General features: G+C 42.2%; 1 protein-coding gene across 6 annotated transcripts in view; it reads left to right on the top strand.

Annotated features, from left to right (window-relative positions):
• LOC119458016 (uncharacterized) overlaps positions 1 to 22,747 on the top strand; it is a 210,529-nt gene that overhangs the window by 197 nt on the left and 187,585 nt on the right. For 4 of the 6 annotated variants that reach the window (XM_049670632.1, XM_049670631.1, XM_049670633.1 and 1 more), the window contains exons 2-6: positions 2,494 to 2,583; positions 10,716 to 10,820; positions 13,988 to 14,089; positions 18,740 to 18,844; positions 20,578 to 20,679. In XM_049670632.1, the coding sequence (XP_049526589.1) occupies positions 10,778 to 10,820; positions 13,988 to 14,089; positions 18,740 to 18,844; positions 20,578 to 20,679 (352 nt within the window). In that variant the 5' untranslated portion in view covers positions 2,494 to 2,583; positions 10,716 to 10,777. Of the gene's footprint in view, positions 1 to 2,493; positions 2,584 to 10,715; positions 10,821 to 12,282; positions 12,414 to 13,987; positions 14,090 to 18,739; positions 18,845 to 20,577; positions 20,680 to 22,747 lie in introns of those variants that run through there. The other 2 variants (XM_049670636.1, XM_049670635.1) reach the window with 2 other exon arrangements.

Raw genomic sequence — 22,747 nt, 5'->3', positions numbered from 1 at the left:
AATAGCTTGAAGTGTATTGAACAAATGCTCAGAATAATGCTTTATTACACACAGGTGCTGCGGCATCATTAAATAATGACACCGTTTTGCAGCGGAGAACATGGCGAATAGCGCAGACAGCATGGCACGAGCTATAAGGAAAGGGCAGACGCTTTTATAGTGAACTGGCACTTATTGCAGATTTTAAAGCAAAGTATTTATTGCATCTTGCCCTACGCTGAGAATATTGCTGCAAGTGTATCCTCGAGTAGAAAACTTGAGCTGGTGGTTATGTACCGCTGGGTGCGTTTCCAAATAGACAAATGTTTATTGGATGTTGTCTTGGTGACCAGAAAACTTCGGCCAAAGCGCTTTTTCGCGAACTACCTAACTGAAGCTTCTGTATCACTGCAAATATGTATTAGCCACTAGGTATGCGTGCGTTCAAGGTAAGGTGTGTACACTGAAAGATAAGCCGGCCAATGTCATCAGCAATTTTGTCGATATAGTGAAAGAAGAATTCTATACTGACGTGCAGTGCTCAGAGAAGCCACACTAACTTCATTCGAAGTAGTAAGAAACAGGACACACAGGCTACTTCTATAACTAGCGCTGAAGCTAGAAGGGCCTTCCAAGACGTGACCTAGTGAAAAGCAGCTGGAGAAGATGGAATAAAAGTCGATTTAATCAGATAGAGGAGATATCAGGCTTGAAAAGCTAGCGCTCCTTTATATGCAATGCCTTACGATATGAAGTGTACCAGAGAGCTGGAAGAGTGCCAACATTGTAATAATCCAAAAGAAGGGAAACGTTAAAGAACTGGAGAATTATAAGCCCATTGGCTTGCGTTTAGTATTGTACAAAAAATTCACAAAGACAATTTTCAGTCAAATTAAGGTAACACTTGACTTCAGTCAGCCAAGAGAACAGGCTGGCTTCAGGAAGAGATATTCCCCGATGGATCATCACCATGTCATTAATCAGGTAATCGAGAAATCTGCGGAGTACAATCAACCTCTCTATATGGTTTTCATAGATTCTGAAAAGGCATTTGATTCACTACAGATACCAGCAGTCATAGGGGCATTGCATAATCAAAGAGTACATGAGGCATACGTGAATATCTTGGCAAATATCTACAAGGATTGCACAGATACGTTGTTTCTCCACAAAATAAGTATAAAGTTACTTTTCAAGAAAGGGGTCATGCATGTTTAGAAGAAGTATTGAAGCGGTTAGTCAGGGAAGGCTTAGGAGAGTGAGGATCAATGGCGAATATCTCAGCGACTTGAGGTTTCCAGGTCACGTCCTGTTCGCAACCCTGGATTTGAATTGCAGCAAATGATTGAGGACCTTAACCGAGAAAGTGAAAGAGTGGGGTTGAAGAATAATATGCAGAAGACAAATGTAATGTTCAATCGCCTAGCGAAGGAAGAATTCAGGATCGCCAGCCGTCCCCCATAGTCTGTGCGGGAGTAAGTTTATCTAGGTCAATTCATAACAGGGGATCCTGATCGTTGAAAGGACATTTACCGAAGAATAAAAATAGGTTAGAGTACGTACGGCAGGCATTACCAAATCCTGACTGAAAGCTTACCCCTGGTGTTGAAAAGAAAAGAGCGAAATCATTACATTCTACCGGTGCTAACATAAGCTGCAGAAACTTAGAAGCTAGCAATGAAGCTAGAGAATAAGTTAAGGGTCACGCAAAATGTGAACGAACAAAAAATTTTTGTAACAACGTGGAGAGACAAGAAGAGAGCGGTGTGTATCGAGAACAAGTGGGGATTACCGATATTCGAGTTAACATAGAGAAAAATATGGAGCTGAGCAGGCCATGTAATGCGTAGGGCAGATAACCGGTGGACCATAAAGTTACAGAATGGGGGCCAAGGGAAAGGAAGCGCAGTCGAGGACGGTAGCAAACTAGGTGGTGTGATCACATTAGGAAATTAGCAGGCGCAAGTTAGAATCCGCTACCACCAAACAGGGTAATTGGAGATGTCAGCATGAGGAATTCGTCCTGAAGTAGACATAAAAATAGGCTGCTGTTGCTCATGATGATGATGATAATGAAGCCGAAAAGAATACAAAACTGTAATAATGTCCTGCTCCGCCGTATTTGCAAAAATTCTTCGACAAGTGACAGGGACCCTTTTCTAGACATTTATTTGGTTAAATTTTGTATTTAGCAATCGTTTGATGGTATGGAGGCTGTTCTCGAAATTCTGCATAGCAACGAAACTTCATAAAACGCAATTTATCAGTGCCGGGTGTAGTAGAAACTAACACAGTAATGTTTGAAGCCACTTTTGCGACTAAATTACGTTGGAAACCAGGGCAGCTTGATCGAATCTGGGACAATACCATAACGATTTGCGTTATACAAATAGTATTGGCTGACGTTGTTATAAGTCCGCTTAAGACACGTAGTTCTACTTGAATAAAACTTATTGACTTGAAGGTTCCCGCTAATCACATGCGAAAAATATGTGGGTCTCATGTTCTGTGCAGGAAAAAAATGCCAAGCAATTTATTGCATCTTCAGCATCGTGCTGATTGGTTTCGCTACGGCTGGTGTAACAGATCAAAATAATCAGACGGGTGCGTATACATCAAACCTCCACACATTGTGCCACATATACGCATGTTGTCGTTGGTGATATCTGCGCCTTGTGCCTCTCAATTTTAGGGTTTACTGCGCATGATATCTGGATAGCTGAAATACTTCTGTGGCCAAATTCAGGTTGCACGGCAATCGAAATTTGTCACAAAATTGAACGTGAATCAAATTACTACGCTTCTACGTTTCTAGATTGCCACCTCACAAAGAGCAAAATAACGAACTCACAAATCATGCGATAGAATGCGTTGACTATGTTGAATTGTGGGTTGACAGGAAAAGAACGAACTATGGGAATTCCTTTGATCAAGACAATGATAGAAAGAGAGAAAAAAAATTTATTGTCCCCACTTAGTCCAAGGAAATAAGGAAATACGAATGACTGCTAAAAATCTTGTAGGAATTTGTAGGAATGACTGTTAAAAGGCTTGTAAGATGTACAGTCTCGGCCACTATGAGCCGCAACATGGTGCCCATGTTCTAACGGGCCCCACGACTTCACGGTTGTGTTAACATACACATAATAGGAGAAAAAAATGCCGTTGCACTTACTAGTATTTACTATATTGAATTTTTAATATGTTAGTGTCATTGTACTGTACAGTCTCGGCCCTCTTTTGACATTCGCACCGTGTTGCAGCTAATATGCTTCATTTATTATAACTTTTAAAAACGTCACAGGCAGTCTCCTGGATAAGGACTTTCCATTGGCAAAATAGTATTATTTTTTTATCTTCAAACTTCAGTCTCCTGAATAAAGACTTTCTATTAGCAAAATAGTATTATGTTCTTATCTTCAAATTCTTTTATAGTGGTAATAAAACAAAGATTATATCAGAACTCATTGTACGATAAATGGAGATGTCAGCCCAATGAACACCTATGGAGCCAGGGTCGAAATTCAAGAGCGTCAGTGTTCCGTGCATTTGGTGCACGTTAAAAAAGCTAAAGTGGGAAAATAATTCTACGGTATGCCTCATAATCATATCGTTATTATGGCACGTAAAACCCCGCCTTTTATTTTTCACACTGAAGCAATATGACGACCCATCATATTGCCAGCGCAGAAACGCGTGATGTAGAAGGCGTGTATGCAGCCGAACTCCTCTCTCGCACTCACCAATGGATACACTGAGCGACCTAGCGGTGTCGCCGAGAATTCTGTGCGTGGCTGGTGTGAGTACACATCTTCGTTACATGATGTTATAACGTATATACGCGGGTTCAATTGGCCCTGTAATAAAAATTGTTTCATTGTTTCTTTTTTTAAATTGAGGAGAAGTACATAACCAGTGACCCATAAACAAAGATCCAAGTTGGCGTCAAAATGATTCATCGAAGATTCGCGCGTATTCAATGGCGCATACCTAATGACCTAAGTTGGCCCGAAAGACGTTCATTGAAGAGCAGTGCTAGCCCATAGACACATACTTCATTACCCAAGTGTACCTGAAAGATGTTCATTAAAGCGTGGTACATACCCAGGACCGTGTACCCAATGACTCAATTTGACGGGAAAAATTTTCATTCGTAAGCGTCACATGCACCGTGTCAGATACCCAGTGACATAAGCTAGATCGACGGTGGGTTTCGAACATGCTTCCCTCAGTACAGCAGCGCATTGCTGATTGATGGAAATTCCACCGGATATCCGAGTTGGTGGAAAAGCTGGTCACAGAAACAGGCAGCCATATAGACGCCTGAATGTGGGTGCAGTATGCTAAGAATGCTTTCGAAGTAAAATGGTGAAGAGAGATGTGGAATTGTATTATGCTGCAGTGCCCTACGGAGGAGCCAACGTTTTGAAAGGCAGTTTGTCTCATCGCGAACCACAGATAATTCTTTTGCAGTGTTCATAATATGGTTTCCTCAAAGAGAAAAAAGCAGAAGCAGTTTATTACATCGCTCATGCAAAGACTGAATAAAGAAAGTCGAAATGTTAAAAATGAGAAACTATTTGTGTAGTAGTACTTACGCCTTCCGCATATCTTAAACAAGAAAACAAAGCAGCAGTAAGCAACTTCCAGAAAAATAAGTACCATTGCGCGCAAGCAACACATAAAAATATCCACTTCCGAGAAAAAATATGTTACGAAAACGTTCTCATGAAATTTATTGCATCTTCCTATCATGAAAAGCATACAGCTACATGAGCGATTGTTATTTGGAAAATTTCAAAAAGTTTCAAGTTCCAAGAAAGTCAACTGCACACGAGGATGCCCTACAGGAATGTTGAATAAAGAGTCATCAACAACGTTATGTCTAGCACACATGAAAAACACCTATTGAGAGACTTCAAGAATATTCCGGATGCAGAACAAGGTCACAAACAATGAATCAAGTGACCCCTTACACTATGACATATAGACACCAAGAGAAAATTCGACAGTCTAAATTCAAAATACTTATGGTAAACACATCACAAATATTCGAACTTCCAGCTCATTTATTCTCAGAAATGTTTAAAATGCATGCGATGCGTTTTGAGCATTTTCTGCATCAGTGCAATTTTATTTCATGCCTTTCTGGCTGATAGATTTGTGCACGTAGCACTTGCAGTGAACACTGTTGCATAGTTCTGCCTGTAAAATGAAATTTAGTAGCAACATAAAATACACAGGTGCAGAACGTCAAACACAAATTTATATAAAAAATACATGGAAATCTTGCATTAGGTATTGAACAAATAATGAGTATCACCTGCATAAATTACGTAATGAATACAATGTAATGTCTTCTTGACCGAAAATTTAGCAGGTGTATAACTAGCAGTTAAGGACAACTGGAAAATGCAATCAAGGAAAAGTGATGCATTAAGAAAAAAAATCAGGAAACATTGTTTTTGAGGCGAATGCCTATTGTAATCTCTGTTATGACCACACAAAAGTACAAATGACTGTGCGCATCCTGATAATAGGCATATAATGGGTTCTAGAGCTCTCAATGGAATATTTTGATCATTCTATTTGATCCAAAAGTATGTAAAACGTCTCAACACACGGATAACAGCTAATCCTTGCTACACTAATTACTACCTCTCGAAGAGTAGGTCCTCTTAGCTGATTTCACACAAAGTTGGCATATCGGCGTTTTCATCAAGAAGTCTGTTCCGAGAGCTGATAAAATATGCGTTTAATGATAAAACATGTTCACTTGTACGCACAACTAGCACTGTTGTGTCTTTGCAAAATTATCTGGGCAGCAGGATACAGAACATTGGAATGGGAAGATGCTATTGTATGCCTTGTCTCTAAACAGGAGAAGAGTCATTTTTTGTGTCAAGCTACCGTTCTATTGCATTATCGAGCTGCCCATGTAAGCTATAGGAAAATATGACAAAGCGTTGATTATTACACTTTGTGAAACAAATTGCTGGACCCGCACAAGTGCGCATTTCGTGAAGGCCGATCCACGACCTTATCTCGTAAGGGTGATGCGTCAATTCGCGAGGCTTTTGTGTCTGCGTCTCTTCTTTTGCGTAGATGAAGGCTATGACAGCACTTGGAGTTATGTAATACGAGATCTCGCAGAAATAGGTATCCCTGGCAATATGCCTAGTATAATAGAGAGTTACTTATGAGAGTGTTCATTCCAGGCTAGAGTTTGCAATGCCCTCTCCTGGCCATTTCTGTAGGAAATTGGGGTACTGCAGGGTGGAATACTCAGCTGTACCATTTATATTGTAAAACTGTAATCTTTACGTTCATCCATTTCGCGAAGCATCATGTACACTGTCTATGTAAATGACTTGCAGTAAGGATTTCGGGTAGGTAGCCCTGCGACATGTGAACGACAAGTTAAACTTGCTCTAAAAAAGGTGTCTAAATGTGTCAATAAACGCGAATTTAAGATAAATACGAACAAATGCCCATGTATCCATTTCTCAAGGAAGGCGAGCTTGATCCGAGATCCCGACATTGAGCTAGATGAGTGCCACTAATGTTTGAGCAGAGGACACACATTATAATGCACATTTGGACACAAAACTAACATTTATAACATGCCTAAAGTAAGCTAAGAAAATAATATAATTAACTATGATCATTCGGTATATTTAGTCGCACACAACATGGGCTCGTGATTGGAAGTGTCCAAGGAAACTATGTAAGAGCCTGTACGTACACGATTAGATTATGGTGCCTTAGTGTATCAATCCGATCGGCCAAGCGCCCTAAAGAGGCTGGATCCCTCTCCCTATCTAGGCATCCGTCCGGCCACAGGCGCCTTCAGGACAAGCCCTGTGGCAAGCTATGGCAACCCTCGGCATAGAGGCGAATGAGCGGTCACTCTATCTGCAATGTTTATACTTAAGCTTCACATATTTCCTTAAAATGAATGCGCATTCCAAACATGCATACCATTCAATCATAAACGACATGACCAGTGCCACACCGTTTACTAATCGGCTGGCCGTGAGAGAAGCATTCTCACTGCGCGTAAGAAAGCTTAGTGAGGAAATGGGTGTTGCACTGCTTCAGCATAGCCTGGTGATCCTAGCGAAGGTATTACTGCCGTGGCCGTGCGAGGTTATAGAAGGTGGCACATCGTTTGTAGAGGTCACAAAACGCGCTCCAGAGATACATATTAGACTGGATTTCCTAGAAGTTCACTCCAAGTACTCTTGCACTGAGGTTTATACACTGATGCTTCTAGGGCACATACAGTCGTGTCTTATGCAGCAGTAGGCCCATCCTTATCGCAATCCGGTGTCCTCCTCCCGGAAAGAAGTATCTTAAGCTTGAAGTCCATGCACTATTGTCAGTTGTGAAACATATAAAATGAAAACTCTGAAAGAAAATATATTTACAGAATTCCTTAGCGTCATAGAAGGCTTAATATCAATCCGTAAACACTCAAATCCTGTATTTAGTGAGCTCTATTGCATTACTGTGCATAGTGTACATGCCTAACCAGCCTGTAAATATATCTGGGGGGCCCGGCGATAGAGGCATCGAAGGTAATGTGCTTGCAAACCCAACGGCCACGTTAAATGCATCGCAAGCTAGCAATCGTATACCACTACTGTCCCTGCCACAGATGTCAAAATTTTCGTACGAAAGAAAATGAGAAGCCACTGGCAACGATCGTGGGAGGATGAAACGATTCAAACGCGTCATTTAGAAAGCCATAGTTTGGTTTCTGGCCATTTACAAGGAGAACGTGACCAATTGATTTTCTATTCTGTGGACTCGGAATAGGACACACGTATGACACCCACAATTTTCTGCAGTGTGTTAAAGAACCACCAACATGTGGTAGATGTGGTGAGAGCCTCACCATCTTCCGTATGTTCCTGTAGTGTCGGGAAGCAGAAGATGAGAAAAATAAGCACTTCCCTTTAGCATACCACCAGCAAATCCCTCTTCATCCGGTAATGTTTTTTGCAGAACAATTTTTTGACACCGAATCAGTGCTGGTTCCTTGAATGTTGTTGTATTATATGTTATTAGTCCAAAAAACTTGTAGCGCATCCTCTCGCCAAAAGATGCTGAATTACATCCAGGCCTTTGAGTTGGGATTTGGTTTAATGGCTCAGTTAAGGCAGCAGCGCTTCTGACAATATATTTTTAGTATTAACATATTATTATTTTATATCGGCTTTCTGCAATCTCTCTCTCTTGTTCATAGCACGTTTAATTACACATTTCCCTATTCTTATTACACATAAAGCTTACACAATTACAGCCTCAGTACTAGGGCCCCTTTCAGCCACGTCACAACCACCTTTCGCTAATCATGACTGCATTGCAGACTCATTAACACTAGCCTGGTGTACACTGGCCATACTCGGCCCTTGAGCTACAAAACACCAAAAATGCATCATCATTGATGGTATACATTCAGTATTGCCCTGGATTTTCCGTTGTTCTCCTCACCCGCCCACACTGGTAAACAGTACTGGCATGGGGAAAAATTGCTACTCCCGTATAGCGAACTTAGCACAATATATGTATATGTCCAAGAAAGCGCCGCTAAGCCACGGCTACATATATTGCGATATTTTGACGCGAGTGCGTTAAGTCTTTCCCTACCATGCGGAAAATAGGTGTTTTTTGTATGTTACGCCAGATGTTTTTATTTCTGAAACAACTACTGCACTCAATATTTAATGTAATACATTAACAGAAAGCAAAATCAGTGCACTTTTCACGCATCAAAGTTTTAATAACGAGACGTGTGTAATAAATCAAGATTGTGCGATAAAGTTGAACAAAGCTTTAAAGACACGCTTCTGTTTACAAAGAAAAAAAATGTTACAAAAATTATGAGATATACAAAATGTGTTGCCGTCTATTAGGACACTATCTCCGAAAAAAATCGAAATTTTTCACTGAACAGGTACTTCGCTACAGAAATTTAACTGCAAGCATTACAGTTGGGCATGCCGGGATGCCGCCGCCGATGATCCGGGTTGGTTTGCGTCGTCGTCGCTTTCAGACTCAAAGTCCGGCAAAAAGTCAGTGTCCTCTGACTCGTTGCTATTCGATGTATCCATAAGATCAGTAGCAGAGGCAGAGGAATCGCGATATCTGCGATCTCTGGAAGCGCCCACGATGTTTCCGGAGCCGGGCATTTTTCCGTTCTGCTTTGGCGATCACGAAACTTCGAAGCGCATTTAAAAATCACCGCTTGCGGGAAAAAAGCGAACTGCGTAGAAAACAATAATACAGTTTCTCCTCTTTCACGTCCGATGGCACAGTGTGTCCGTGAGCGGCGCGGAATGTCTCGAAAGCGGCGTTTCACACCATCGATATCGAGCGGCCATTTTAACGTTCTTATTTGACGATCGCGAAACTTCGGAGAGCGTTTAAAAATCACCGCCTTGCGGCAAAAAAGCGAACTGCTTCGAAAACTAAAATATAGTTCTTCTCCTTCACGTCTGTCCGGGAGTGGCGCGGAAGGTCTTGAAAGCGGCGTTTCAATCCATCGATAGAGATCTAACCATGCCCAATGGGCGCGGTACGGAAAGAGTCAAGGGCCCCGTTTCGCACAAAATCTGGCATTGGCGTCATCTCGGTGTCGGCGTCCGCGGCCAAAAAATCATCCCGAACCACCCCGACTCTCCGCGTGGCGCAGAGGCGCTGGTGAAATAATGAATTTTTCAAAGTAAAATGCGTCAGAAAAATCCTAAAGTACGACTTTACCACGAAATACAGGTATGAAAGCGTCAGCATTGTAATTTGAATGTACGAGAAAACGTAATTCTGCAACCAGCCCATGCCGCAAATTCTAGGACGTCCACTGCAAGGCCTACTACCAATATCCTCCTAAGAACCAATGCATATTGCCTTCAACGTTTTTTCGAGATTAACTCAGAAGTGATTACCACGCCAGATATTTATTTTTGGTTTAAAGTGCGGTGCATGTGTAACTTTAAAGAAGCGGTTTGCTCATATCCTTGTCATCTACTTTGGAGAAATTTGACAATAAATTGATCGAGACCTCTGTGTTGTCCCGGCTGGCTGAAAGCAACCCTGAGGTGTGTTTCGAAATGACTGCGACTACGTGAAAATACCGGACACGGCAGCAAAATGGCAATGTCTACACGTAGTTCCATCTTCATCCATGCGTTTAAGCAATGAAATGCACTTTTTACTACAGCAAACATGACGATATTATGGAGATATCTTTTTCACTTACATGGAGACGCAGATTTTGGCATCTAACCATGGTAATTAAATATTAAAAATTGTTTTTCAAGTTCCTAACATTACAGTCGACAATAAAACCACCTTGAAGAGTGATTATGTCCCATAGTTGTGTCCGGGTTTCAGCAGGGTATTAGATCCGAAGGGCGAACCGGAAGAGAGAATGCACCGGGCAAGTGCCATGACAATATATTTTTCACTCTTGTTTCATTCTAAGACGTAAATTTACTGAATATTGAAATGTGTGATTATAAAATGCTATGATTCGTGATGCACTCACTACAAATTTGATGAAGCATTTTCTGCCTCATGGTTATATGGGTAAATATTTTTAACTAGTTTTGATTCTTTTTGACAGAGAGAAAACGAGAGGCTTGCGAATTTTCCAGCGCATTTGGTTTTTCTATGAACGTACGTATTCGAGGAAAATGAATGTTGTGTTTTCACATTTATTTAATTCACAGTGGGAACTCGTCGTCCTTCATGTTCCGTGCCGCCAACTTCATGCGACGTCAAAACCAGCAAAATGTGCTGTCTGCTGATGTACCCTGAGTGTCACTGCAAGTGTGGTAAGAATTAACCCGCACTTATTTGTCTCAACCTGCAGTTAATTCTCTAAATATCCTCGACTGAAGCTTCTTGTCTCGTCAAAAGTACATCTCGTAAGTCAGTAGCATATTTGCTGGCAAGATAAACAAAAATAAATAATTTCTCATTACATACAACAGACTTTACATATTGGAAATACGCAATCTCGCAAGACAGGAAAGATTTTACGTTTATTTTAGGGCAAGTAGGGCATAAAGCGCTCTAAGCATTAGCATGCAAAATCTCATTGTGGTGGGTTACTCTGCTCTTTTTTTAAATTATTTCGCTCGAGGCAGCTGCCGAATAAATTGTCAATAAATGTAGACGAAGGAAATCGAACGAGTTCTGTCACTGCTGTGGTAATTTTCAACCTATTTCTGTCTCTCAGCAGCTAAGCCTATAGAGGGTAAGGGCCGAGTAAAGGCTTACTGATAAGGTGCAGCAAAATTGAACTTCTCTGAAGAATAAGCTAAGGAGGCGGAACGCGGACACCCCCATCCCATTTATAGAAGTAGGCACACCTGTTCACATTTAAGCCGAATGCTTGCAAACCTGCCATCAGCACTACGTGAAATAAAAATATTACAGGGTTTCCGTATTTACTGAGGTACCCTCTGCAAATTTATACCACTGACCATGCAGGACTTCTTTGTTGCTGCGCCACTGACTTAAATATGTATCCCACTTGGAGGTGCACACCATGTCAGAGGGTAGCGGTGTGCTGTACACGATCTGTGACAATCACTAGATTTATTTTTCAGTAATTTTCACTAATCAAAAAAAAGCTTGTCATATCTATACAGTTTTATCTAGGTGGAGGAGACTCCCCTGCGTCGACTTATGATGCGCGATACGTTCACTTAACAATGTAATCTCTGAAATGTGTTCTGGTGCTCAAAGATTAGATGGAAATTCCGCGAACACGATGTTGCAAGGTAAACTGACGCATCCGCAGCGAACACCTGCATCCAGGAGGCCTAGCTCCTTTTTTTTTGTCTGTGAATTCTTTTTTTAAAGCGAAAATTTCTTTGCCGCTTCCTTCGACTTTTCCACTGCTGCAGCTGCTGCTGTCGCTGCCTTGCACGCCACGTCAGGAGGTTGTGTATGCGTGTGCACGTATACAAGGCAGGAGCGCAGAAGGGAGGAAAGTCGACGCGAGAAACCCATTGGGACCTTTCCATGGCGTCTCCACAATGCCCTCTAGACTATGCCTGGACGTTGACATACTACCCTATGGAGTGCTGTATATATCCGTAACCTCCTGCGAATGCATTGCAGAACCGGCACAACTTAGCTTTGCACTAACGTACAACAGTCGAGAGTGGAAATAGATATAATGGTAGAGAGGAGGTAGGGAGAGGAGGCAGAAAATGCGTAGTAATTTAGCAGTAGTTACAAAACGAGTAAATAACGGTCTTGCCACTCTACGCTCACGGGCCATGGTAGCTGGCATGCATCGGGGGGAGTGTGGGAAAAGGAAAAGGTGACGTCGTAAGAAGGCAAGGTAACTCTACTACTAGACACGGCAGCAGCTGCGGACAAAATGGATAAATTGGAATTCAAGGTATGGTGCGGTACGTTCCTGCTATTGCTGAAAACTAAACTTCGTTGAAGTATGCGAAGGGGAAAACTGACGCAGGCCGTGCAGACGCAAAGCCGTAGTGAAGCACCGCTGCGTAAAGACCACACTACGGAAGCAGACACATCGCAAAAAACACAGGGTTGCCCGTCGCGCTAGAGTAGTGGCTATGGTGTTGATCGAGGTCGAGGATTTGATCACAACAAGCAGCGGCCGCCTTTCAACGAGGGCTAATTATCAAAAACGCTCACGTGCTTGAATTTAGGTGCAGGTTAAGGAACCTAAATTGGTAAAATTAATCCGGAGTTGTCTACTACGGGGTGCCTCACCATCTGATTGTAGCATTGACATGTAAAGCCTCATATTTAAGCTAACGTATATAACTTCTGCCAAAATGCGATTCGCCATGCGAGAGGCATTGACAATGCTAACGTTCGTGGAATCGATGCGCAATAGAGTACAACAATGGCTCAAGCAAACAGGTCTTGCAGTGTGTTCTGCGTACTGCGCAGACAAACAGCAGTCGTACACAAAAGGTTACGTTAAACAGCACCTTACCGCTCTCGTATTGGACTACACGCAGAAGAACTTAAACATTCGCCGTAAACATCACCGCCAATTAGCGTCAGTCAACGCGAACAGCCTAGAAAACTTCGCTTACATCGATTGCCACACTGCGTGGGTTCCGCATGACTTTTTTATTCAAAATTTATTTATTTATTTATTTATTTATTTATTTATTTATTTATTTATTATACATACTTTTAAGGCCTTGTAAAAGATAATTAAGTAAAAAGAATAGAAACAGATACAACTGCACAATGATGACGAAGCATTCTAGAATCTCCACTCACTTTTTGTAGTTTCCTTCTCGTAAATTCACACTGACTGGACCACTTCGCCATTTTGTTAGTGTTCCTTGCTCTATATTTCTAAATGACGGAGAAATCGAGTACACAAAATATGTGACTCTGACACATCTATAGAATTTTAGCAGCATACCACCTACGATTTGCAGCATGACTTAATGGAACGGTATCCGCACGTTTTGCTGCATGCTGCCGTGGAAGAAATAATTCTTAGTGGAAGGTTTATCCTGATGGAGAGTTGTACTACAACATGTTTTGCAATGTGAAAGGTACGCGCAGTGGTAGCCTCGTGGCTATTTTTATGGGGCAGAAATGCAACAACATTCGCGTACTTAGATTCAGGTGCATGTTGAAATCCCTAGGTATTTTAGAACATTCCGTAGTCCCTGACTACGATGCGCCTTGTAATTAAAGGGAAGTTTTCACACCTAAAGTACAAGAATATAATTGTAACGTGATCGTTCCATACAAATAGGTAGAGGTAACCGTGATGTACCGGTGACTTGAGACTATACTCTTAACTATAATCACAGGGGTTTGCTGAACTTATGATAACTAACGTAATCGCTTACGTTATCGCGGTTTCAAAACAAAGTAATCGTGAAAGCATTTCTCTATAACGCATATTATGGCTGCAGTTATATGTATACACATGTAGACTTTAGAACACGTGGCAATTTTTTTTTTCACATTCTTACAGTGGCGTATCATGCAAGCTGCTCAGCGTCATGGGGAGATAAGTGCAAACCACCACGTGTCACTGATTGCGAGAGGACAGCTGGACAGCGAATTTGTCGTTGTGGTAAGCGCAATTCTTGTAGACCTTATAATGCGTGTGTTTTCGTTAACAATGAAGGAACACGAAGGAGAAAGAATGCAGCCTTTTGAACTGACTTTGTTGCTAAGAGCTTCAATATGGCAAGAAAATATGAAGGCCTAAACACCATTTTCTTTTCCTCTTCACTGATAAATCCCGACGCTGGTATGTCAGTGCGACATCATGGATTTGAAAAGCATTTCCTTGTATTTCAACTACTGTTGCATTGGAAAGTTTCTCCAAACTTGCAGAGTTCCCTCTATGCGTCTTCTGTTTATTCAAAAGACAATGGCATCTACTTTCATGGAAATATACTTAACTAGGTCCAGCTGACGCCATCAAATTTCTTGAGCTCACGGTTGGCTGATGAGAAAACTTCAAGGTGGCATTCCCACTCATATTTCGCTTTTGCGCCTCCTCTGGATTACTAAGCTTCATCTGACGGTGAGAGTGGCTTTCTTCGCATTGTTGAGGGTTATTTCACTATTACAGCACAAACAATTTTTTCTTCACTGCCTCTTAAAATTGTTCGTTACAAAAATTGCCTGTGGCGTAAGCAGCACAAATTTAATCATGAAAATTTACCAGTTGAAGAAGCGGATATTACTTTTACGAGAAATTATTCATTCAAAAATAAGTATATTACAAGATTTCACGAAATAACTTTCTTATTGCATTAGCGTAGATTTTACAACTTACGAAATTAAAAAAGTATTTCACAAGGTATGTCCAGTCGGAAGAAATAATAAATATAGCACCTTTTTGGAGATTAGCGAAGTCACATTTAGGGTAAATATGCCTGGTTTTTCAATTTACTATAAAAAAGGCCCCTTGTTGCACTGAAGCTCAGAAGTAATTGGAATATCAATGCATCTCGTTGCACAATTCGCGATTTTATTGATGATGTCTATATGGGAAAAAAAGGACAGTAAACGCCCCAATCGCCTTATGGTATTAGGGATTTATGCTTTCCCTTGTGGGGACGCATATATTGAAGGTGGTATCATCAAATAGCCTAAAAAATTTGAGGCTTCAAATCTTTTGAGGCTAGTACCTCCTAAGCAATGGCTCATACCCCTAAGCAATGGTCCATACTCCCGTAAACGCGGCCTACCCATTACGACGACAGAAGAGAAGTGAAATTCTACGCTGGCATGAAGAGCAGCAACGGAGCCACCTGTGGAAGAAGGCGATAACGAACGCGTGAGCAGTGGCATAAGCGCGTTCGCGGTTGCCTCGAGGGGCGCCAACGAGCAAGCTGTGGAAGAAGACGATGACGCTCGAACTATTACTAGTGATGCTAGTTAATCGCCATAATGTTGAGAAAGACCTGATGGTTAATTGGCCCTTTCCTTAACTAAACTTATGCTCCTTTATCATATCTCTTCTATACAACTCTTAACTTGAACCATTACCTCCTTTTACAGGGTTTTTCATTACTGTCACGGTTTTGAGGACACTTCAACTTCCGGTAGCCTGAGGCCCACTTCCGGTGTGCTCCTTGATAAACGTAATGTCGCTAGATGCTAACGCTATAAAAACAATACCTTCGAATTGGCACAACAAAAAAGGGACGGTTCGTGATCACAGACATAGCAAAGGATGCCTTCTCGAACTGTTTCGAGGAGTGCTTTCACGACAATTTCACCTTTAGACTGACAGTAAACAGCAAACGGCTCCTTGATTTACTTAACAGCCTGTGCGAAGACGCGCCTGCTTTGTATGCCTACAGTCACTCAAAACTCACGAAGTAAGCACCAATGTTTACCATACGAAAATCGTGCCACCATGATATATGTATTTTATTGCGATAGCAATTATATAGACAGTCTAGGCGAATTTTTTGCCGTCGCCGTCGCCGTGAGGTTTCGTATAAAGTCCTAGGGTGATATAACCCGTACCCCGCGGTTTTTACTATGTCGGCTGAACTGGCCAGCGCCATGGTCATGCCATCATCCTCATACACTTGTCGCCATCCCATTGTGCTGATATCGTCGTCGTCCCGCTGTCACCATACCGTCGTAATCCTTTAGGAACCGTCATCTCATTGTTATAACTCTTTCGTCATCATACCATCTTAGTCTTTCCATCGACGTCGTTCCTTCTCTTCATTGTGTCGCCGTCATACAGCCGCCGTCATGTGAATGGGCGTCCTAAACAAGTGAGTGCTATAGAAACGTGGGACAATATCGCCGTATATGGTATATAGCCAAAGCAACGGAATTCACACAATTACCACTACATATCTTAAATCAATGTGGCTACAGAAATAAAGTGTGTGGCTACACTGATGGAATGCTAATCACAGTACCATCGACAGTCATCGTGAGATGAGTATTGGTGCATTTTTTTGTGCGATGGTGACTGATAACATGTGAGCTTAGAAAATCAGGCACGCAGCTAATAAACCCACGCGTGCTACCAATACAATCAAGGCTGCCTGCCAGATTTGAGACCCTCGCTGATGAATGGACCAGGATAGCGGAAACATAGAGGCTTGATTTTATGTTAATAGCGGTCATATCAAGCCAGAAGGCAAAAGAGAGGCAGAATAAAGGGGAAAGGCCGGACGGTTAACTAGAGGGGAAGATTTTGTTTCGTACCCTACTTTGGGGAGAGAGCGGAGATAAGTAGTGATAGGAAAGTAGAGAGAGTGACCGAAAGAGAGCACAGATATACAATCACAGTCGGTCACTATCCCCGCCCACCATCACCGCATAGTACAGCAGCACTTAAAATCCGATGAACATCAATTCAAGCTACAGCCACTTCTCCAAGTGTGTTGTCCTTAAAAACGGCAACAGTGCCCTCGTAGCCCTCCGCTTGGATGGCTTGCGATGTTGGCATTCTGAAATAATTTCCTCTGGTAAAGCTATTTAATGAAAGCGCACTATCGCGATGGTGAATGGTGGTCTCTGCATATTGCAGCGAGAACAGACACAAAGAGCATGCTAAAGAGACTATTCGCCACCACAGTCATCACACGCAGCTTCGTCCGCCCATCCAATTCGGAAAGCAAAAGACTTCGTAACAGCCACTACTTGCCATATTCGGCAAAGTAGGTTAGGCTCGCGTCCTCAGAGGTAAGCTGGTTTGCGAAGGCGGGTTGCCTTGTAAACTTCGCGTGTTCCACATGCCGAACTTGAAATCCCGTGTCAGCATTCGAAGTATTCATTGATAACAGTATCCGCTGCTCTTTCGCCGCCTTGAAGAGCAGAACGAGCATCGTTATCGTCGCGTTGGTTACCTGAGACGCCGCAGTGACTTGGAAGCAGGCAAAGTAACTAATGAAAGAATAGGGGTAATTAGCTTCGGTTAAAAATTGAAATGTAGAAAAAAATTACGAGAGAGTGGTAATCAAGTGGACGAAAAGATAACTTGTCGATGGGGTCCGTACCTACCGTAATTCAACTACGCCTTCTTGTAAAGCGCTAAATATGAGCGGCTTTATGACGGCCGTTTTTTCATGAGTTCGGGCAAGTTTTGTGCGGCATATCTCAGTTCAGCACAATCGAAGACTGTGAAGTTACCAAAAAACACATTCACCTTTGTTGTTTTGTTCGCATGGACAATTCTGCAGAAGGAACTAATATTGAATATTTAAATTTGCTAGTGTATTAAGTTCCTCTTTCCGCATTCTTGTTATAGTCATGCTGCAGTTTGACACTTTCGATTGAACGTGCCTGACAATGTCCTTCGGCCAATTTACAAACTTATGCGTGTGTAAGAGACAGAGAAACAGAAAGGGTTTTCTCTTTGTAGCCTTTATGCTGCAGTCGAGGGGATAAGATTTTCACCTTAAACTTTCATTCACCTTGCAGGCTTTCGCACAACTGATTTTCCAAATTCAGCTTCCGTTGCTTAGAGTTTTCGATTAGTTGGGCCTTGCCCTGCGTTCTTCCTAGCCTTCGTCACTTTGCGATGTGCGACCGTCGGGGCAGGGCGTTGGTCACGGATTCGATTACTGAAATACGGCGCTTTTTTCTACTGCGAACAAAGAGAGAAGTAGAGCGATAGAGAAAAAAGTTATTGCAAGAGCAGATCTCGCAAGCAAATGATTGGGGCAACTTACCTATGAGGAAATGGCTTCGCGAAGACGTCTCATTAGTACAGCTATCTGTCAGCCTATGCCTATGTCACAATTCAAAGAACCATTTCTTAGCCACGGTATAATTGATTTTGACACTCTACCTAAGAAAATAACTTGCTCTCAACATTCTATACCACAGTCCAAAGACCGCAGCTGCAAAGCCTTCCACCAAGTTCTAGTACCGGGAGGCCAAACAGGAGCAGGGATTGCGGCAGGGCAAGTAGCGTAATTGTTTTCTTCAGTATTCTATAACAACCAGTTTCACACTGTTGTTTCAATATAACACACCGTTTTGCTGCATGCTAAGTTGAATTGTAAAATGTTGTTCCACAACTCTGAGACAATATGCAGTACAATCTGTTAGGCCACCACTGTATCATGTGTGTTACGCCGCCAAACAAAATAGTTACACTAGTTTTGCTCTTCACTTTATAGGGCACAGAAGAAACTCAGTTTGTTGCTCCTGTGCTAGATTTTTGACGTGCGTGAGACATTTCGGGAAATGAAATGAAGTTCTTGCATTTACACCCCAACTACAAACGCAGGAGGAATGAATCGTCGTTCATGTTCCCAGCCATCAGCTCCATGCGACGTGAAGACCACCAAGTTGTGCTGCTTGGTAATGTACCCTGAATGCCGCTGCAAGTGTGGTGAGTATTTTGTAGCACTTCTTAGTCTGTAACTGTAGTTAGTTCTGTAAATCTACCTGAATGAATCATAAGAAATCATTAAGGGGGAATCTTGTATCTCAACAGTGCCATTCCCTGAAATGTAGTTATTAATGAATGAATTCTGGGGATCAGCAACAACATGTCTAAAGCATTTCAAATGCTTCAAATCATGTGAAATATAATTCGATATTTGAATTAGGGTATTTAAGTACCAGGAAGAGTGACCTGAAGTAGTCAGGGCAGCACTGATAAATTCTTTGGCTACATGCAATGTGTATATATTCCTACATTTAAAATAACTCGTGCTTTCTTAAATTTAGGTGCCCTAAATTTATGAGGTTGTCTTGTAATCCTGTAAAACTTAAAAACATTTACTTCCCTTGCGCAGTTACGCATATGCTTGGAAGGGGGGAGGTGAGGCTCGCTGTTGAGTGCCTGATAATTGAGGGTGTACAAAGCCTATTATATAGAGGCGGCAAATGGACATCAGCCTCATCTATAGAACTAGAAAGGCTTCGGAAAATTCACACTATGTACTCGCACTCACGTGGCATGCATGACACCTACAAAAATAGCATTCTTATTACAACGTTTATTCGGTTATTACAGCCTCTCACTACTTTACTTTAGGAAAGGGATAATTCCTAAAATGACCAGATACAATTAATTGACCAGGATTTAAAGGTGAGCTGTTGCATTGCTAATTTTAGGTCTTTGATAGCAGCAGCGCATTGATTTATTGTGGGTAATGAAAATATCTTATAAAAGCTAGACAACAAAAAGTCACAGTTTCGCCCGAAAGGCGAAGCATCAATAGGGATAGCCAATTAGTAGAGAGTTATACGGAGTAAGGATAGTAGTTATATCGGCTGTATAAACTTGGACACATTCGTCTACTAACTGAATTAACTAAGCGTGGTGTCAAGCGTGGGTGTGTAGCATGGTGGGTAACAAGCGTGGTGTCAGCGCGCACAAGCAAACATCGATAGATCACACTCGATGACCGCAGCCAACCACTGTCAAAACGCTGGCGTGCACAAGCACGGCCGCCGCAGCGAGCGAAGGTTCGTGTGGTCTATCGCTTCAACGAAACTGAGTGGCGAAAGCACAGCGCATACAGAGGTCAGAGCCGTGTGGAGATCGCGTTCAAGATACGGTGCGCGCTACAGCCCGTACCGACGCAAAATACAAGTGCGCCGTTGTTGGCAGAGCAGAAGCTGCCCCCCCCCCTCCCTCCCGCATTGCCTTCCCACTTTCCTCCTTTGGCGTGGGAGACTGAGTCGCCAGTTCCCCTAGCGCCCGGTTGCAAGATATGCATTTGGTGCCGCAGCTACATCGCCGCCCTCCCCCCCTCCACCCTCACATACGCCCACGCCTTTGACGCGACGGAAGAAGAGGCGTTTGCTCTCCGCCGTGCGTTCGCTCTTCCGTGAAAGAGCGCGTCCCCCGAGCGCTTTCACTCACACTTGCGGCGTGCGGCGAGGATTTTATAGCCCTTGAACTTTATACGGAACCCCATGGCGGCGACGGCGACGCCGATGGCAGAAATCCGCTTGAAGTGTCCATATAATTGCTATCGCAATAAAATTATTCTTTGAAGAAACTGCGGAGCTTTACAAAACACTTTATGATGACTGGCATCAAGTGCAGATGGCTCAATTTGCTTAGAAACATGGTCAGGGCTAAAAAACTGTTTTTTTTCTTTTTTACAGTACGGCATCTCATACGCTGCTCAACTACATGGGGAGAGCAGTGTAGAGCACCAAGCGTCCTCAATTGCGATAATGATGCTGGCCAACGAGTTTGTCGTTGTGGTAAGCGTCGTGCTTTCAGAGCTTCTAGGGGTACAAGAAAATGTTCAATGCTCAGTAATCGTTATTACTAGTAATTTCCTAGAGGCCAGAATGCGAAACTGCATAAACACATTTCATATTCCGCGCAATATCTGTGCTCCCAAATGCTACTGCATCATCTATTGCACGTTTCTCATGGACCGACTCACGCTTTCTTTCTCGGTAGTAGTAATTAAATTGAAAAACCTTTACACGCTCCATACGTTGATGAATACCAAGAGGGCATAAGAACACTGTCCTTTCTTTGGAGAACAATATTCAATCAATCAAGCTTTATTTCCTTTTGAGAGAGGAGGAGGCGGGACTAAAAGCCGTGAGTACGGCTTGACAGAGGTCCCTGCCCCCTTATTTTGGCACTACAGCACGGGTGTCAATATTGCTATGTAGAGATGGACAATATTGCTATTTATTGCTATGTAGAGAGGAACAATATTGCTATGTAGAGAATAAATGAAAAAGCACCCGTCACAATATAGACAAAATTGAATTTTTTCAACATGTGTGATAGGGTTGCTTTAACCACACCGGTTGATCAATTTTAGGTTCTATGAAATTTTAAAAAATACCCTGTTTACAAATACCATAATTATATTCCCTGAGCTGAAAGATTAAGACTGGCGGACATTATTTGAACGAGCAATCGAGACGTGTGCTCAACTAATTAACAAAATCCAATATTTGTGTCTTGAATTTATGACTTTACGGCAGATATTGCAATTTACGAATTGAATTCGGCGAGTTAGAATTCATCAATTGCAATATGTGCAATAAAGTAGTTAATTAAGAAGTTAATGCGTGTATTTTGTTAATTATTTGGATATGTGTTTTGATTTGTCATGCCTAGTTATGTCCGCCCCTCTTCGAATAATCCAGCTCAAGCACAAGAATTCTGCGATATATATCGGCCACAGGCGATTTTTTTCCATAAAACTTGAAAATGATCACCCTATATAGGACACCGTTGTAAGCCTAAACAATGTTAGAGTACCTAGAGAACACTGAAAAACTTGATTAGCGGTAGGTGCATGGCGCTTTAAAGTACAATGCTTCTGTGGTTAACCCGCACCGTGCGGTCTGCAGAACGAGCCTTCCAGTCACTCCCACAGTCTTCATGTCCAATCAGCATTCCACACTGTCTTTACCGTGATAGACACACATGCATGCTTGATGCCACAGTGTGTCAAAAAGTGGTCATTCAGTAACTCGCACGGCGAGTGATACACACACACACACACACACACACACACACACACACACACACACACACACACACACACACACACACACACACATATATATATATATATATATATATATATATATAGTTATACACCAATACCACATGCTGTTTTAAAAATAACTTAGAAGAACGCAGTTGCTCTCCGCAAAATTCAACTATTGTCATTTCTCTGAACACAATCAAGCTATGTGCACGAAATATTCATAAATGCCTTAAAACATCGGGAGGCGCTGTCCGTTCGACTGGTGACACATAATGGTTCACAACGACATATAAATTGGCAGGTAATTGAGGTATTTGTCGTTGGGCATGGTCACTCGGCGATTGCGTTCTGCACTAACGGCTTCCTCGCAGTTTCCCCAAGTTTGCGCCTTTACCGCATGTCACAAAACACGGAAGACAAGCACAAAATAACTAATATAGCCGCAGTCGCAATGAATACAAGTTAATGAGATGCATTTAACACGCAACGCATGAGCTGCAACATTTTAGTGCTTCTGTTTGTGCGTATTTGCCTTCAGCTCTTGGGGTCTTGATTTAGGGCTGTCAAAGCAGGCTGAGGGTAACCTTAAGCAGACAGAAAGAAATAACAGTGCAGTACGTCTAATTTCGTGACTTAAGGATAGCAGCCTTCGTGTGCTTTAGCCCACGCGCTCCATTTTTAAAATGGGTCGCGACATCGTACTGTGTATGTGAGAAGGTACAACCTGCAAATAATTTTTTTACCGTGTAGAAAGCTACGTTTCAGATAACGTTGAGGTAAAGCAGCCTCTTGGATAAACTTTAAGT

The sequence above is a fragment of the Dermacentor silvarum genome, chromosome 7, assembly GCF_013339745.2.
Source record: "Dermacentor silvarum isolate Dsil-2018 chromosome 7, BIME_Dsil_1.4, whole genome shotgun sequence".
NCBI classification, from domain to species: domain Eukaryota; kingdom Metazoa; phylum Arthropoda; class Arachnida; order Ixodida; family Ixodidae; genus Dermacentor; species Dermacentor silvarum.
This window is presented reverse-complemented; position numbering and strand designations above follow the sequence as displayed.